At 48.0% G+C, this 16848-nt stretch overlaps 2 protein-coding genes across 56 annotated transcripts in view; both read left to right on the top strand.

Annotated features, from left to right (window-relative positions):
• Camk2g (calcium/calmodulin dependent protein kinase II gamma) overlaps window positions 1–5968 on the top strand; it is a 59410-nt gene extending 53442 nt beyond the window's left edge. For 27 of the 50 annotated variants that reach the window (XM_078040050.1, XM_078040067.1, XM_078040132.1 and 24 more), the window contains 4 exons: window positions 1202–1277; window positions 1600–1694; window positions 3281–3526; window positions 3987–4122. In XM_078040050.1, coding sequence (XP_077896176.1) covers window positions 1202–1277; window positions 1600–1694; window positions 3281–3513 — 404 coding nt within the window. In that variant the 3' untranslated portion in view covers window positions 3514–3526; window positions 3987–4122. Of the gene's footprint in view, window positions 1–1201; window positions 1278–1599; window positions 1703–3280; window positions 3527–3986 lie in introns of those variants that run through there. The other 23 variants (XM_078039981.1, XM_078040027.1, XM_078039984.1 and 20 more) reach the window with 2 other exon arrangements.
• Window positions 5969–6520: 552 nt separating this feature from the next.
• Window positions 6521–16748, top strand: Ndst2 (N-deacetylase and N-sulfotransferase 2). Of its 6 annotated transcripts, none has more exons than XM_021726720.3 (14): window positions 6525–6885; window positions 10652–11996; window positions 12204–12291; window positions 12586–12740; window positions 12993–13103; window positions 13499–13627; window positions 13758–13940; window positions 14029–14125; window positions 14752–14875; window positions 14988–15162; window positions 15360–15530; window positions 15631–15740; window positions 15930–16032; window positions 16132–16748. In XM_021726720.3, the coding sequence occupies exons 2-14, from the start codon at window positions 10992–10994 to the stop codon at window positions 16255–16257; spliced, it is 2577 nt and encodes an 858-aa protein (XP_021582395.1). In that variant the 5' UTR covers window positions 6525–6885; window positions 10652–10991; the 3' UTR covers window positions 16258–16748. The 6 variants fall into 6 exon arrangements, with proteins under 6 accessions (XP_040129441.1, XP_021582395.1, XP_040129438.1 ...); XM_005325896.5 differs by having other exon boundaries at window positions 6526–6885; window positions 12918–13103; XM_040273504.2 differs by having other exon boundaries at window positions 12586–13103.
• Window positions 16749–16848: the final 100 nt, after the last annotated feature.

Genomic DNA, 16848 nt, shown 5'->3' on the forward strand with positions numbered 1-16848 from the left:
TGTTGTGTGGACACGCTTGCTTGCCTCTTTAGAAAGGGAATAGAGCTTGCTGTTTCCCGAACTTGCTGCTTGCTTACCCAGAGCTGCCTACCCAGTGGTGGTGACTGTGGGGCCACCATTGGCTGTGTGACTCCCTCCCAGCTGTGCCTCTTGACTGTGCTGGCCCAGCTGTGCCATGCTGGTGCTGTTCTAATGCATTTGTCTTGCAGCCTCTTGCTCCTATGAGGAAAGGCTGGGCCAGTGAGGCCTTGGGTTAGGGTTAGCCCCAGCTCAGTCTGAGTCCTCCCTTTCCCTGCTGGCATCCTCTGCTAATAGTAGAGTTTCCTGTAACTAAGCTGCCTAGAAGAGCAGGATGTCACCAGCTCTCTCTGGGCTTGGGATGGGGGTGGGAAGGGAGGCTCTGAAGGCACCAACTCTGCTTGCCTTTGGTCTTAGCCTTTTCTTGATTTCCTTGCGGGACACATCCTGGCATGAGAACTGGTTTGAGATTTATAGCTTTTCCAAAGCTTGTCTAGAGTAAATGGAGCCATTTCTTGGGTGAGAGGCTATCAAGAGTTTTTACAGTTCCAAGATCCCTTATCCCATAGAAGCCCTGAGGAGGAGATGAGCAGGGTGAAGAGAATGAAGCATCTATCCTAGGGTTCTGTTCATCCTTTGGCAGCCCGAAGCCCTCATCCCTCACTAGATTCTGCTCTCAGGCTGGCCATTGCCCAAGGCTAGGTTCTGGGCCACTGAATGAAGGCTAAGAGTAAGGGTGGTAATTGAGACCTGACTGAGCCCCTTCTGGTGAAAGAAGTAAATGGGGGTGGAAACAGCCATAATGGGAGATGCTCCTCAGAGAGACTGAACCTGCTAGAGATGGGATGCACAGATTCCACATAGAACATTCATGGTGCTCCAGGCTCCTCGGCTGTTAAAAGAGTGTTTTCTGTGACCTGGTTGTTGATGGAGAGGGAGACAAAAGCCAGAGAACCATAATTAATGGGTCGGCTTGGAAAAGAGGTGGTCATTGGCTTTGCACACACCACTGAAGGGATGGAAGGAAAGGTGAGCTTGCTCCTCCTGCAAAGGAACTTACAGTCAGACAAGAGGGATGTCTTTGACAAAAAGATCACAGGGAACTCCATGAAGGGTTGAGGAGGGCTCTCTGTTACTTAGGAGGTTGTCCAGTTTGTAAATTGTTGGATTTTTACTCCCACAGTGCGAAAACAGGAGATCATTAAGATCACAGAACAGCTGATTGAAGCCATCAACAATGGGGACTTTGAGGCCTACACGTGAGTAGAAACCTGTTCATTGAAATGTCTCTCAGGGCCTTCTCTGCTTCCAAAAAGCAACTGGGATCCCAGAGAAAAGGCCAGCTGAGGTTTGGGCATAGTGTGTGAGTTGAACCCCAGGTGCTTAGGTTGGGAGCCCTTCCACATAGATTTTCTGTGATTATGGCAGCAGGCCCTAAAGATTTTAGCTGCATTGTGAAACATGGCCCATCACCAACCTGCTGCTACAGGATACACACCACTTATGAGGAAGAAGACACATATATCCCATAGAGGCCTGACAAGCTAGGTTTTGCTTTATTTATTTATTTTTCTCCTGCAGGAAGATTTGTGACCCAGGTCTCACTTCATTTGAGCCTGAGGCCCTCGGTAACCTCGTGGAGGGGATGGATTTCCATAAGTTTTACTTTGAGAATCGTGAGTGGGTTCGTGCTGCTGATATACTCCTGCCTGCCCCTTCACTCCTTTGCCTCTGCCCCCTGCTCACCTCCTCATCCTAGTTACTCATTTCCCTTTTATTTGACCTTCCTGTTGCATCTCATTCTGTATGCTTTCCTCCTTGTGCTCTGCTAGTCTTGTGCCCTGGTAGTCTTAAACTGGCACCTTAGAAGGCCCTGCTCCAGAACCCCAACTACCCATTCATTCTCCAACTGCCTCAGGGCAGTGCTGGTCACCACATCAAGGTCACTGTATTTCTTTAAGCCTCATCTCTTTTCAAGACTGATTACAAACCCTTTGAGATTAGATTGAGATGATATCAGCAAGTAATAATGAAGCTCTGTGTCTGCAGTTTCATAATAGAGGAAATTAAAACCAGAATAAGAATGTACAAGCAAGTAACTGGACATTGGTGGAAATTTATGAGATTGGAAGTAGTGGCTAGAATCCTTCAGAATATTAAGGGAGGCAGGCATCCTGGATTGGGCGGGGGGGTGGGGGGGTGGGAGGGATTTATACTGGATAGTTCCTAGCAGTTCCAGGAGATAAGGAATTGAATCATAACCACCCTCCCATCTTTCTCTCTACTCTCAGAACCACTCCCCACCCCTACTCCTATTTTTTCCTCTTCTTTCCCACTTTATCCTAGGCCTTTTCCATTCTCTCCTAAGTTTTATTTTGTTGCTGCTTTTTCCACTGACTCCCACCCTCTCCACATTTCAGCTGCCTATGTAAACCCTTGGCTATCTAATTCCAGAGTTCCTCTTAGTTCTAAGGAGAATCTCCTGCAACCCCTATGTAACTGTGGAATTAAACTAAAAAATGAATCTCAATAAAAACCTCACAGTTATACAGCCTATGCTGATAATGGCAATCCAACTTCCTTTACCTTTCCCCAAGAGGATGCTGGGAGCTCTGGGGATAACCTGAGCTGCGTGCTTTGGTTATTTTATTTTAACTTTGGTACCTTTTCAAGTTGTGAATCTATTTTGAATGTTTTGAGTTCATGATTTTACTCTGCAGCAGCAACAAGCCAACCTTACGAAATCTAAACATCAGCCTAACAGAGTAGAGAGAAGCTGGGATGTGGCCTAGTGAGACAGTGCTTGCCTGGCATGCACAAGGGCCCTGGGTTCAATCCCCAGCACTGCAAAAATAAATAAATAAGTAAAAGTCAAAAGACCATATAGTCATATGAGCCTCCCATTAGAGTCATATGAGTTTGAATATGTGATTTGGACAGATTAATCTCCATGAGCCTATTTCCTTCTTATGAAGAAAATATCAACAAAAAAATACATCTCATGCATATAAAATCTCCAGTACAATGCCTGATTAAAAGAATAGCTGCTATATTGATATTGTTAGCCACATTTATTTCTTTTGGATAATTGAGTCTAATATAATGGGGTATCCTGACCTCTGGAGAGTATATGGGGAACTTGGAGATTCTGTGAACAGTTGCTAGTGGGAGGGTGAGACTTGGAAGTGTGGGGAGGGAATAAAATGCTGGTGCCCAGGCTTGACACACTCCTACCTACCCCACCCTGCCCTTCCCCCTGCAGTCCTGTCCAAGAACAGCAAGCCCATCCATACCACCATCCTAAACCCACATGTCCACGTGATTGGGGAGGACGCAGCTTGCATCGCCTACATCCGTCTCACCCAGTACATCGACGGGCAGGGTCGGCCTCGTACCAGCCAGTCAGAGGAGACCCGGGTCTGGCACCGCCGGGATGGCAAGTGGCTCAATGTCCACTATCACTGCTCAGGGGCCCCTGCCGCACCATTGCAGTGAGCTTCAGCCACAGGTGCTTGTGGTAGGGGAGAAGGGGCAGGGAGGGTTTGGGACAGGTGGGGTCAAAGAAGGAAGAGTAGGCTAGGAGGTGAAACTTGGGAAGGAGGTATGGGCCATTCCAGAAGAAGGGCAAAGGCTGGGGAGTGTGGTTGAAATAAGTTACACTCTAAACTCTCATTTTTAGAGTCTGCTTCTATGACTCCAAATTAGGTGCACACAGTTACTTATCCTCCCCAAGTCTCAGTTTGCTTAGCTGTTAGAGAGGATAAGTGTGGTGCTTACCTCCTTAAATTTTTATAAGGGTTAAATAAATAAAATACTATTAAGTAAAGCACTTACTAAGAACTTAAATGTGAGACAGTGTTATATTTAAACATTAGCTTCTCCCCCACCTCAACTTTCTTAGGCCCTAGGACCTCATCTGTGTGCTCATTGTCCTCTATTCTATTACCACCTTCTGTCCTGTTTAACAGGGGGATTAGGAGATTCCAGCTGGAGGTCGAACCTTCGAAGCCAGTGGCTCTGGAGGGCCTGAGTGACAGCGGCAGTCCTGTTCGTTTGAGGTTTAAAACAATTAAATTACAAAGCGGCAGCAGCCAATGCACGCCCCTGCATGCAGCCCTCCCGCCCGCCCTTCGTGTCTGTCTCTGCTGTACCGAGGTGTTTTTTTACATTTAAGAAAAAAAAAAGATTGTTTAAAAAAAAAAATGGAATCTGCACCATGAAGCGTTTCAAAACCACCTACAGCTCTTGGGCTTGCAAGAAGACAGGAGTTTGTGTGATGCCCATCCTGGCATGAACGTTGGGCTCACCCACCAGTCCTGAAGAGGTGAGCTTAGCCTCAGAACCCCCACGGACCCAGGGGGACCAGGCAAGGACTCTGACAGAGCTTTGGGGGCCATGATGTGATTATGGCCCCTGAGGTGGCCTGCTTACCCCAGGTCTAGGAGTGGGCTTCTTCGGAAACTGCATAAGCACCTAGAAAGAAGCTGATGAAAACACCATGGCTGTTAGACCTACTTGAGAGAGAATGCAGAACTCTCAGCCAGCTGTGGACGCAGCTGAGAAGCAGTGGCCTCAGGACTGAGGTCCCGGACTTTGCTGTACTGTTCATTTAGCATAGAAGGGAAGAGAATTGGTGCTGCAGAAGTATGTCTGCTATGAAGTTGATGAGAAACCTCGTGTTAGTCTGACATGCACTTACTTACTCATCCATTTCTATAGGATGCACAATGCCCTTGGGCCCTGATATTGAGGCCTAATCCCTGCAGGTGGGAAGGGGAGGTTTTGCTGCTTTGCTTCGTATTTGTGTTCTTGATAACTTAGCAAGGAGGGAGCCAGGCCCTGGTCAGGGCTCCCTTTGTCGCCTTTGGCAGTTCTGTTTCTGGACCATCTTTGTCTTGCCTTTTCATGGTGGTGGTCCCCCATGCTGACCCTCATCTGGACCTGGGCCCTCTGTGAAGTGCCCCTGTGGGATGGGAGGAGTGAGGCAGTGGGATAAGAGGTGGTGGTTGTTTCTATGCATTCAGGCTGCCCTCAGGGTTGCCTCCCTTCTTAATCTTCTCTTGCTGCACGTCCATCTCTTTCCCTGTCTTTGAGATTGACCTGAGTGCTCTGGCAAGAAGCGTCCTCTTGAAAGAGGCCTCTACTGACCAACTGAAGTATAGACTTACTGCTGGACAATCTGCATGGGCATCACCCCCCCCTCACCTGCATGTACCCAAAAAAGGTGTCCAGAGCAAAGACTCCTACATTCATTGTCTCTCTCTGCTCAAGGAGTTCCATTCCAGGAGGAAAAGATCTACCCTAAGCCAATATGAGAAGATAATGGAGGAGCAATTGGTCATAGCCTTGGGTTTCTCCCAAAACAACTGTGCATATTTATCTGCACAAATATCTGCACTTTTGGGGGAAAGGTGGGTAGACTCCAGCTCCCTGGACTAACTTCAGGAGGCACAGGAGCTGAGAAAAGAGGCAAAGCTACAGGTTTACTTTGGAGCCAGCTGAGGAGAGCAAACTCACAGGTGCTGATGCTTGGATTTAGCAAGGCTCCTCTAGCGCCTCATGCATGCCCCAGCCCCTGGGCCCTACCCCCCACCCTGCCCTGCAGCCTGCAGTGCCAGCTCGCAGATACCTTCACCACAGGGTTTGGTTTTGCTGGCTTGAAGACAAATGGTCTTAGAGTTCATTGAGACCCATAGCTTCATATGGCTGCTCCAGCCCCACTTCTTAGCATTCTTACTCCTCTTCTGGGGCTAATGTCAGCATCTATAGACAATAGACTATTAAAATAATCTTTTAAACAGGAAATGGAAGGCATTTGACGCAGAATTTTTGCATGACATAGAAATAATTTAAAAATAGTGTTTGTTCTGAATGTTGGTAGACCCTTCATAGCTTTGTTACAATGAAACCTTGAACTGAAGATATTTAATAAAATAACCTTGAAACAGTCCATTGTGTTATTGCTGTTGGAGGGGGCTTAGATTTTAGCAACCTGCATTACAAGGCTTTAGATGGAGAAAAGTATCTTCTCCCACTTCCTTTTAGGATTTTTTCAGAAGAGGATTTTCTTATAGGCCTCCTGGCTGCTAAGGGGAGTTAAGGGGTGGCAGAGATGATGCGGGCCCTTAAGAGGTGGGCTAAGATGTGGGGGCACCCGCCTGTAATCCCAGCGATTCTGAGGCTCCTAATACCAGAGGTTCCCAAGTTCGAGGCCAACTTTAGCAATTTAGTGAGGCCCTAAACAACTTTAGTGAGACCTTGACTCAAAATAAAAAGGGTTGGGGATGCAGCTTAGTGGTTAAGCACCCCTGGGTTCAATCCTTGGTACCAAAAGGGGTGGGGATGGGGGAGGTGGGCTACGGATTTCGCCACGCCTCCGGGCCCCGCCTGCGTCCCGGGCTGGCCCCGCCCCTGCTCAGTGGGCCGGCCCGGCTCCCCCTCCGCGGGGCTGAGTGGACGAGCCCGTACCCTCGGCCCGCCCCTCCTCTGGAGCCGCGGCGCCCGACGCTCACCAGACTGTGCCACCGTTTGGGGTGTAGGGGGTACGCTTCTGCGGGCTGGGCGCGGAGCCTGGCGACTCCTAGGCCGCGGCTCGGGCAGAGCGCACCGGAGGACTATTTGGGTTCCTCACGCCTCGGTCGCGCGACTGCCAGGCTCGGAGCTGTCGCGACCCGAGTGGGTGAAAAGAGGGGCAGCGCGCCGCCTCCCCCAGGTGGAAGGGGTGGTTGAGCCCGGCTGCGGTAGAGCGTTCGCTCGGAGATGGCGGAGCCGCCGCGACGCGGCCGGAGGCCCGGAGAGCAGGGAAGCTGGGCAGCCCCGGGACGCGGCGGAGCCCGGGGACCGCGGGGACGCCGCCCACTCCGCCGGGTGAGCCGCCCTTGAGGAGAACAACCTCCCACATTCAGAGTGTGCCCCCCGAACCCGATCACCCTCAGTTCCTCACAGACTTCCCTTGAGTGTTGCCACCATAACCACCCGCTGGGTCGTCCTGGGCGGCCCTTCAGTGCGGCCCTCCTCGCCCCTCGCCCCTCGCCCCGAGTCCTTTCCACTATCTTTCCTCGGAGTAGCCTTCTTCGCCTCAGGTCGCCCCCCACCTCCAGTACAGGGGTCCGTCCCCTCGGGCTCTTCCAGCCCAGTACCTGCCTCGATGTCACCCCCGCGTCAACTCGGCGCGACCCTTGTGCCCTCTCCTATTAATGCTCCCCTTCCCCTTAATGCCCCCCATCCGTGCCCTCATCTCCACCTGTGACCCCGTATTCCCCGCAACAGGGTCCCCCCTCCGTGAGCCTCGGAACCCATTCGGTTCCCTTTCCTCCACAGCATCTGCTCTGCTTGTCTCCCGGGACAGGGCCCACACCCCCAAGGCTTCCCGGGCCTGTTAGTGTTGGGACCTGATGACCCCTTGGTTTCTCCTCCTCAGAAACCTATTGCTACACACACATCTCCCCCATGTTCTTCTTCCAGTGTTTATTGCCTCACCCTAGTAGGTCTCTCGTCACTTCTTCCCCAAATATTAGTGCTTCTTCCAGTCATGAAGCTAAAAATGCAGTGGTTAACCGCATGGGCTCTGAAACTTGACATGCCTGACTGAATCCCAGTTTCTCCACTGACAGCTGTTTGGTCCTGAGCAGGTTACTAAGCTTCTCTGGGCTTCAAATTAGTCATGTAAAATGGAAATAATATTATTTACTTCTTCCCTCCTTCTTAGGGCTGGTGTGAGTATTAACTACAGATGCTCCTAAATTTACCATGAGGTTACATCCTGAAAAACTCATCTTAAGTTGAAGATACCTACATCAAAAATGCATTTAATACACCAGACCTACAGATCATCCATCATAGCTTAGCAGTACAGTATACTGCAAATTATCATTTGTTTAACCTTCTGATTACATGGCTGTATGAGAACCGGTCACTGCCACTGCCCCTATATAGCATTAAAAAAGAGTATTGTACTCCACATCCACTAGCCCAGGAAAGGATCAAAATTCAAAATTCTTTGGGCTGGGGATGCATGAGACCCCAGGTTCATTCCCCAGGACCATAACAAAACAATCCCAAAAGTCAGATTATGTTTATACTGAATGCTTGTCATTTGTACACCATTGCAAGTTGAAACATTCTAGTTTGGGGACTATCTGTATAGGTCAAACTCTCAGGGAAATCTCTGGCAGGTAGTAAGCTTGCAACAGATATTAACTGAGCTGAGCATGATGACATGTGCCTGAAATCCCAGCTACTCAGAAGGCTGAGGCAGGAGGGATCACAAGTTTTGAGTCTAGCCTCAGCAACTTAGTGAAACCATGTCTCAAAAAAGGGTTGGGGATATAGCTCAGTGGTAGAGTGCTTGTCTAACATGCATTGGGCCCTGGGTTCAATCTCCATACTACAAAAATAAATAAATAAATAAACTTATTAACGTGTTATTAACATCAATTTGCCCCCAATGACTTCTATTCACTACTGTTTTCCCTAAGAATTTCTCTGATTTTTAGGATTCACCCCTTTCCATGACCTTTTTATTTTTTATTTTTTTATTTTTTTTTATTTTTTTTTTATTTTTTTTTTAAAGAGAGAGTGAGAGAGGAAAGAGAGAGATAGAGAGAATTTTTTTAATATTCATTTTTTAGTTCTCAGCGGACACAACATCCCTATTGGTATGTGGTGCTGAGGATCGAACCCGGGCCGCACGCATGCCAGGCGAGCGCGCTACCGCTTGAGCCACATCCCCAGCCCCCCATGACCTTTTTAAAAATTTTTTTTGTTTTGTTTTATTTTGTTTTATATGGTGCTGAGAATTGAACCAGGGCTTCGCATGGACGAGGCAAATGCTGTACCGCTGAGCCACAACCCCAGCCCTCCATGACCTTTTTTTAATTCTTTTTTGGTACTAGAGATTAAACCTAGGGCCTTATCATGCCAAACACATTTTGCCACTGATCTACATCCCTAGTCCCCCATCACAGTTTTTCTCCTTCCTCCCAGCTCTCTTTATTAGTTTTACCCAGGCCAAAGCTGAACTCTTTTTTTTTTTTTTCTTTTTTTAATATTTTTTTCAGTTGTCAATGGACCTTTATTTATTTATTTATATGCGGTGCTGAGAATTGAACCCAGTGCCTCACACATGCTAGGCAAGTGCTCTACCACTGAGCCACAACCCCAGCCCCAAAGCTGAATTTATAAACAGCTCTCTCAATTCTAAAGAACTCTGTCTCTATTCACCTCTGGGGTGTATGAATTGGAATGGATGATAGAGAGGGATTGCTAGCCAATAGCTTTACTGGGAGTGGTGAAGGTGAAGAGAATGACTATAAAGCTTCCAGAAGCAATCTGATAAGAAGTCCCCCAAATTATATCTCCTTGAAACTGTGTTTTCAGATCATGCTGCCCTTGCTCATTTTCATTGCCATATTATGACTTAACCTCCTGTTGCTCTCTTATCTCCCATTCAGATTTTTTGTTTATTGTTTTTTTGTTGTTGTTTTGTTTTTTGTTTTTTGGGGGTTTTTTTAGTTGTAAATGGACACAATACCTTCATTTCATTTATTTATTTTATGTGGTGCTTGGATGAAACCCAGTGTCTCATGCAAGCTAGGCAAGTGCCTTACCACTGAGCCACAACCCAAGCCCCAGTTTGTTCTGTTTTTGTAACTGCATCTACCTTTCATGTCTCTCCAGGCTAGTTCAGAGACCCTTCTGAGCTATTCAGGAATGGGGATATAGTACCATGTTAGAAAGGAGAATTGGAAAGGACAGGGAGAGAGATTCTAGTCTCAACTTTCTGGCTTTTCTCAGGTTCTAGTGACATGCCTGCTCTGGGGCTCCATTTTTATCTCTTCTTACTCTGACACAGGTGAGGTAAGGGCCAGAGGTGGGCAATTTTCACAAGCAATGGAAAAGAGAGTCTCATAGTCTCCAAGTTAATTAACTTGAAAAGTAGATTAATAGAATGCTTAGCACCATCTCTTTTCTCTTTGAGTTCCCCCACTATAGTGTCCATATGATTGCAAGTTCGTTAGTGCTGTTGGCTATGATGATGGGTTTGATTGATGCAGAAGATTAACAGACTCATGAGTTTCCTTTTATCTGATAGTTCGTTGGGGCATGGGACTTCTGGGACTTTCAGTCCCTTCCTCACAGTAAGAACAGAACTTTTGCTCGTTGGCCAACTGTTCAGTCATGGGTTGAGAACTCCTTTCAGAACAGGCCCATTTTCAATCTCCTAGGCTGTTTGGCTTCTTATAGATGGGAGAATTCATTTCCTTACAAGTTGTGAAGCTAAGGTATAGTGTTCCACTTGTGTTCTTTTATAGAAGCTTTTTTCCTTTCTTTTCTTTTCTTTCTTTCTTTTTTTCCTTTTTTTTTTTTTTTTTTTTTTTTGAAAGTAAATCATCCAGTGAAGAGGAGGTAAGAGAAATGAGGTAAGGGTAAGGAGAATGGATTTTTTTGGGGAGGGGGTACTGGGGATCGAACTCAGGAGCACTTGATCACTGAGCCAAATCCCCAGCCCTTATTTATATTTTATTTTAGAGACAGGGTCTCACTGAGTCACCATTGCTGAGGCTGGCTTTGAAAAGAATAGATTAATATAGTTTAAAGGGAGAAGTAACACATTGATTTCTCTGTCTTACAGATAGTGGGGCCAAGATTGTGAACTTTACTGACATTCTGATGTGAGGAGCTCCGCCAGAGCCAAAAGTGGAGCCTGGCTAGATTTGCAGCCTGAAGCCATGGGCCAGGGGGCCATGGTGACTTGAGACCTGTAGACTCTGTCCAGTTACCCCCTGCTGTTCCTTCTACCTCCCCTACCCTTTACTAAGTGAACTTGTCTCACCTTTTCAGGGAGCTGACCCTGAGGGAATCCCTTTCCCTTATTTTCCTATCCTTTCATCCTCTCAAGACAGTTCCAGACTATAGAACTCCTACCTCCCATCCCCTGTGGTGGTTCCCATCTCTCCCTCATTTCCCCCGCCATGCTTCAGCTGTGGAAGGTGGTACGCCCAGCTCGGCAGCTGGAACTGCACCGCCTCATACTGCTGCTGATTGCTTTCAGCCTGGGCTCCATGGGCTTCCTGGCTTACTATGTATCCACCAGCCCCAAGGCTAAGGAACCCCTGCCCTTGCCCTTGGGAGACTGCAGCAGTAGTGGGGCAGCTGCCCCTGGCCTTGCACGGCCTCCACTCCCTCCTCGAATGCCCAGGCCTCCAGAAACAGCTCGAACCGAACCAGTGGTCCTTGTATTTGTGGAAAGTGCATACTCACAACTGGGTCAGGAGATTGTGGCCATCTTGGAGTCTAGTCGTTTTCGTTATAGCACTGAGTTGGCACCTGGTCGAGGGGATATGCCCACATTGACTGATCATACCCATGGCCGCTATGTCTTGGTAATTTATGAGAACCTGCTCAAATATGTTAACCTGGATGCCTGGAGTCGGGAACTACTAGATCGATACTGTGTGGAGTATGGTGTGGGCATCATTGGCTTTTTCCGAGCCCATGAGCACAGCCTACTGAGTGCTCAACTCAAGGGCTTTCCCCTTTTTTTACATTCAAACTTGGGACTACGCGACTACCAAGTGAATCCTTCTGCCCCTCTGCTGCATCTCACTCGCCCTAGCCGCCTGGAACCTGGGCCGCTGCCTGGTGATGACTGGACCATCTTCCAATCCAATCACAGCACATATGAACCAGTGCTTCTTGCCAGCCTTCGGCCAGCTGAACCCCCTGTGCTAGGACCAGTGCCTCGTCGGGCCCGACTTCCCACTGTAGTACAGGACCTGGGGCTTCATGATGGCATCCAGCGGGTGTTCTTTGGCCATGGCCTTTCATTTTGGCTCCACAAACTTGTCTTCGTTGATGCTGTTGCATACCTCACTGGCAAGCGCCTCTGCCTGGACCTTGACCGCTATATCTTAGTAGACATTGATGATATCTTTGTGGGCAAAGAAGGTACCCGCATGAAGGTGGCTGATGTTGAGGTCAGTCTTTATTTTTCCTTATAATTTTTTTTTAGAAACGGTTCAAACTCTGGCCTGTTAGACTCCCTGTCTTGGTTCTGAGTTTGTCACAGGAATGTTTCCTGCCCTTTCCAGACAAGGAAGAATACTGCTGCTCATGTATCTCTTCAATCTGCTGGGTCCTGATTACTCTTTCCATTTATGTCATGTTCCTATTACTCTTCCCAGGCTCTCTTGACCACCCAGAACAAACTCAGGACTTTAGTCCCCAACTTCACCTTCAACCTGGGCTTCTCGGGCAAGTTCTACCATACTGGTGAGCTTACTCCCCTGCTCCTTCAGCACATCAGTCTTAGTTTGATCTGTCCCTTCACTGTTTATCTCCCTGGGCAGACAAGTTGGATAAAAGGGGTGAGGTTTGGGGTCAGATTACTGTGAGGAGCTTGTGATAGACATGAATTTAGTGTGATTAGCTGGAGATTAAGTTGATAAATAGGAAATCTTGGGTGGGCAGAGGGTCATAATATCCCAAGGGTAGAAGGTGGTCAGTGTTTGTTACAAGAGTACTCAGTCTGACTGGCTGTGGTCAGTGGTCAGTGTGTGGTCATAGGGACAGAGGAGGAGGATGCAGGGGACGACATGCTGCTGAAGCACCGCAAAGAGTTCTGGTGGTTCCCCCACATGTGGAGCCACATGCAGCCACACCTGTTCCACAATCGCTCCGTGCTGGCTGACCAGATGAGGCTCAACAAACAGTTTGCTTTGGTGAGACCCTTGAATCTCTTACTTTCTCCCAGAGGTAATGCTTCCTTTTTAACCTTCCCCCAATGGGTCCCTTTCCCTACCCTTTTCAGTTTTCTTTCTATGGAGGCATCCCCACCCTCTTTACCCTCTACTCCCCAAACCTCACCAGGTCCTGGTGAGAGTCTATACCATTCCCAGGAGCATGGGATTCCCACGGATCTGGGGTATGCTGTGGCCCCTCACCACTCGGGCGTGTACCCCATCCACACGCAGCTCTATGAGGCCTGGAAATCTGTGTGGGGCATCCAGGTGACCAGCACTGAGGAGTATCCCCATCTCCGTCCTGCCCGCTACCGCCGTGGCTTTATTCACAATGGCATCATGGTGAGGAACTCCCACACTTAGCCTCCAATCTGCATTGTCTTACAGTTTTACCTACTAGTTGATCCATATATAGGGGGTAAAAATCATTATTTAAAAAAAAAACACTGCACATAGTAAGTGCCTTATTGCTTTAATTTCAGACTGAGCCCTCTATAAATCCAGGAAACCCCAGGACCTCAGGTCTTTTATCCTACATCTATTTCAAATTCTACTTTTCAGGGATGGGGATGTGACTCAAGCGGTAGCGTGCTAGCCTGGCATGCGTGTGGCCCGGGTTCGATCCTCAACATCACATACAAAGATGCTGTGTCTGCCAAAAACTAAAAAATAAATATTAAAAGAAAAAAAAATTCTACTTTTCAAACTTCATCTATCCTTGTTTCTTTTCCTTGCAGGTGCTGCCCCGGCAGACATGTGGTCTCTTCACTCACACAATCTTCTATAATGAATATCCTGGAGGATCTCGTGAACTAGACCGGAGCATCCGAGGAGGAGAGCTCTTTCTGACAGTGCTACTTAATCCGGTAGGGTGCTAAGAGGAAGGGCTAGAAGATTGGACAGCCAAAATGTTTGCAGGCTGGGACCTTTACTCACCAAGGCTGATTCTGAGGTGGGGTAGGCTTCCAGATCTGACATGCAGGCACCCCCTTGCAGATCAGCATCTTTATGACCCATTTGTCCAATTACGGAAATGACCGGTTGGGCCTGTACACCTTTGAGAGCCTGGTACGCTTCCTTCAATGCTGGACACGGCTGCGCCTACAGACCCTTCCTCCAGTCCCTCTTGCAAGAAAGTACTTTGAACTTTTCCCCCAGGAGAGAAGTCCCCTTTGGCAGGTAAGGGTGGAGCTCAGGCTGACTAGAAACATAATGGGATGGGGACTTAGGAAATTGGGCCTTATCAGAATCTTGGCCTTGCCTTCAGAATCCCTGTGATGACAAGAGGCACAAAGATATCTGGTCCAAGGAAAAAACCTGTGATCGGCTCCCCAAATTCCTCATTGTGGGACCGCAGAAGACAGGTAAACCTTCCTTAGCCAACTTCTCTTGCTCTACCTTAAAGACTCCTTTAGCAAGGAATTCCTTTCTCATATCCACTCCTCCTTAATCCAAACTCCTGCAACAAGGATTCTTTTTTTTTTTTTTTTTAAATATTATTTTTAGGTGTAGTTGAACACGATGCTTTTATTTATTTATTTTTATGTGGTGCTGAGGATTTGAACCCACGGCTTTGTACTTGCTCTACTGCTGAGCCACAACCCCAGCCCAACAAGGATTCTTAACCCTAGTTGTATATCAGAATCATCTGTGGAGTTATGTTTAGTTTCTTTGTATGTTTTCTGGTATTTTGCAGTGCTGGGGATTGAATCTAGGGCTTTACTCATGCTAGGCAAGTGCTCTACCACTGAGCTACACCACAAGCACATGTGTAGAGGTTTAAAAAGATCCACAGTGATTCTGATATTACAATCAAGACTGAGTGCACTATTTTAACCCTTTCCTGGGCCTCTCACAGGTCATTTTTCTCTCAAAATAGCTGGATCAAAGGGAGTTTTACTATCCAGAGTGGTTGTTTTCTTATTTCCTTCAAACTCATGCTGTTCAGCTGGTGTCTTCATCAATGGCCTGGTCCTTCTCTCCTATTTAGGGACCACAGCTATACACTTCTTCCTGAGCCTGCACCCAGCTGTGACTAGCAGCTTCCCTAGCCCAAGCACCTTTGAGGAGATTCAGTTCTTCAATGGCCCTAATTACCACAAGGGTATTGACTGGTGAGACTGAGACTGCTTTGAATGTTTCTCAGAGAAACAGTTCCTTCTCCCAGCTTCTACCAGCAGACATCTGGTTTTTTTCACTCTGGGCCTCTCCTCTGCTGCTTCCTAGGTATATGGACTTCTTCCCTGTTCCTTCTAATGCCAGCACTGACTTCCTGTTTGAAAAAAGTGCCACCTACTTTGATTCAGAGGTTGTACCACGGCGGGGGGCTGCCCTCCTGCCAAGAGCCAAGATCATCACTGTGCTCACCAATCCTGCTGACAGGGCCTACTCCTGGTACCAGGTCTGGCTGAAGCTAGGGACACATTGGGGCTTAAAGAGAAGGTGGGTGTGGGGGACTGGTGATTACTAGAGAAAAAAGAATGATGGTAGGGAAACAGCTAGTGCCTTAGGGAGGGGGTGCCTGTACTTTCACCAGACCAAGAATAAGGACAAAATAATTCTGATAATCACCTGTCCCTTCCCTTCCTTGTTCTTTAGCACCAGCGTGCACATGGAGACCCAGTTGCTCTGAACTATACCTTCTACCAGGTGATTTCAGCTTCCTCTCAGGCCCCTCTGGTACTTCGCTCTCTGCAGAACCGCTGTCTTGTCCCTGGCTATTATTCCACCCATCTACAACGCTGGCTGACTTACTATCCCTCTGGACAGGTACAATCCCCCCAAGATCCCTCCCTCATTGGGGTTCACCTTCCCTTCAGCCTAGAGGATTCTTAGGAATCTAGAGGGAACCACATCCCTATCCCTTTAGCTGCTGATTGTGGATGGGCAAGAGCTGCGAACCAACCCTGCAGCCTCAATGGAGAGCATCCAGAAGTTCCTGGGTATCACGCCCTTTCTGAACTACACACGGACCCTCAGGTGGGAGAGCATGACTCAGTGGAGGAATCTCTGGGTGAAGTGGGGAAGCAGGCTGATCACATATATTTGGAAGACATGGATTTACCCTGTTTCGCAAAGAGAAATGTGGACTTGGGAGGGGTAGTACACATTTGTGGGGCTTGAATTTCTCTTCTTCCTGCCACCAAATGTCCTTTTTCTGTTGAGCAGGTTTGATGAAGATAAGGGATTTTGGTGCCAGGGACTTGAAGGTGGTAAAACTCGATGTCTAGGCAAAAGCAAAGGCCGGAGGTACCCAGATATGGACACTGAGGTAAGTAAAGTCTGGGAAGGATAGACCTATTCCAACTCTAGGGTCTGATTCCATCCTGCTCCTTACTATTTGTGTCTCCCTTCATTTTTCTCCTGTCAGTCCCGCCTTTTCCTTACGGATTTTTTCCGAAACCATAACTTGGAGCTGTCGAAGCTGCTGAACCGGCTTGGACAGGCAGTACCCTCGTGGCTTCAGGAAGAACTGCAGCGTTCCAGTCTGGGCTGATATTCCCAGCCTTCCATTACCAGCAAAAAGCAGGGCCCACAAGGGGAATAAGAGTGGCCTGACCCCTCCCCCTTCTACCTCAGTGGCCCCCCAGGCCTGCGATGGCTGAGAAGGAAGGGTATCTCTTTCCCATAGCTCTGGGGCCTGATAGTGGGGCTTTACTTGGTACCCCATGTCATGGTACTAGGTACCTTTGACCCATGAAATTGGGAGGTGGGAGAAATAAGAGGGTCCAGACAAGGTGTAGAGGAATGTAACATATTAATCCAATGATTTTCCTCTGGAGTCCCAGCAGTATATCTATCTATACCTGGCTAAGAGAGGGACCTTTTATTGAGGCCCCTTTAGTCAGGCAGTGGATCTACGTGGGGCCCCGGCCTCCCTAATGTCATTCACATTGAATGGGGATGAGGTCGTACAGTGGCTCTTAGAGCTGAGTATGAGCCCAAGCTGTGGGCTAGAAATGTCCATAATAAACATCCTTATTTTTCTGTTTCGTCTACCTCACTGAAGTGAAAAAACTAGAATAAAGCAAATATCAGATCTGTTTTCCCCCTGGCTCAAGGATAGCAGCAGCACATGGAGAAAAAG

Source organism: Ictidomys tridecemlineatus, chromosome 1 (genome assembly GCF_052094955.1).
Source record: "Ictidomys tridecemlineatus isolate mIctTri1 chromosome 1, mIctTri1.hap1, whole genome shotgun sequence".
NCBI classification, from domain to species: Eukaryota; Metazoa; Chordata; class Mammalia; order Rodentia; family Sciuridae; genus Ictidomys; species Ictidomys tridecemlineatus.

Bases quoted from the DNA above. Each gene is read 5' to 3' on its own strand.
- Ndst2 (XM_040273504.2), top strand. From the start codon at position 10,992: ATGCTTCAGCTGTGGAAGGTGGTACGCCCAGCTCGGCAGCTGGAACTG. The intron at 11,997-12,203 runs GTCAGTCTTTAT...TACTCTTCCCAG, and splicing joins TGAAGGTGGCTGATGTTGAG to GCTCTCTTGACCACCCAGAA. The intron at 12,292-12,585 runs GTGAGCTTACTC...GTGTGGTCATAG, and splicing joins GGGCAAGTTCTACCATACTG to GGACAGAGGAGGAGGATGCA.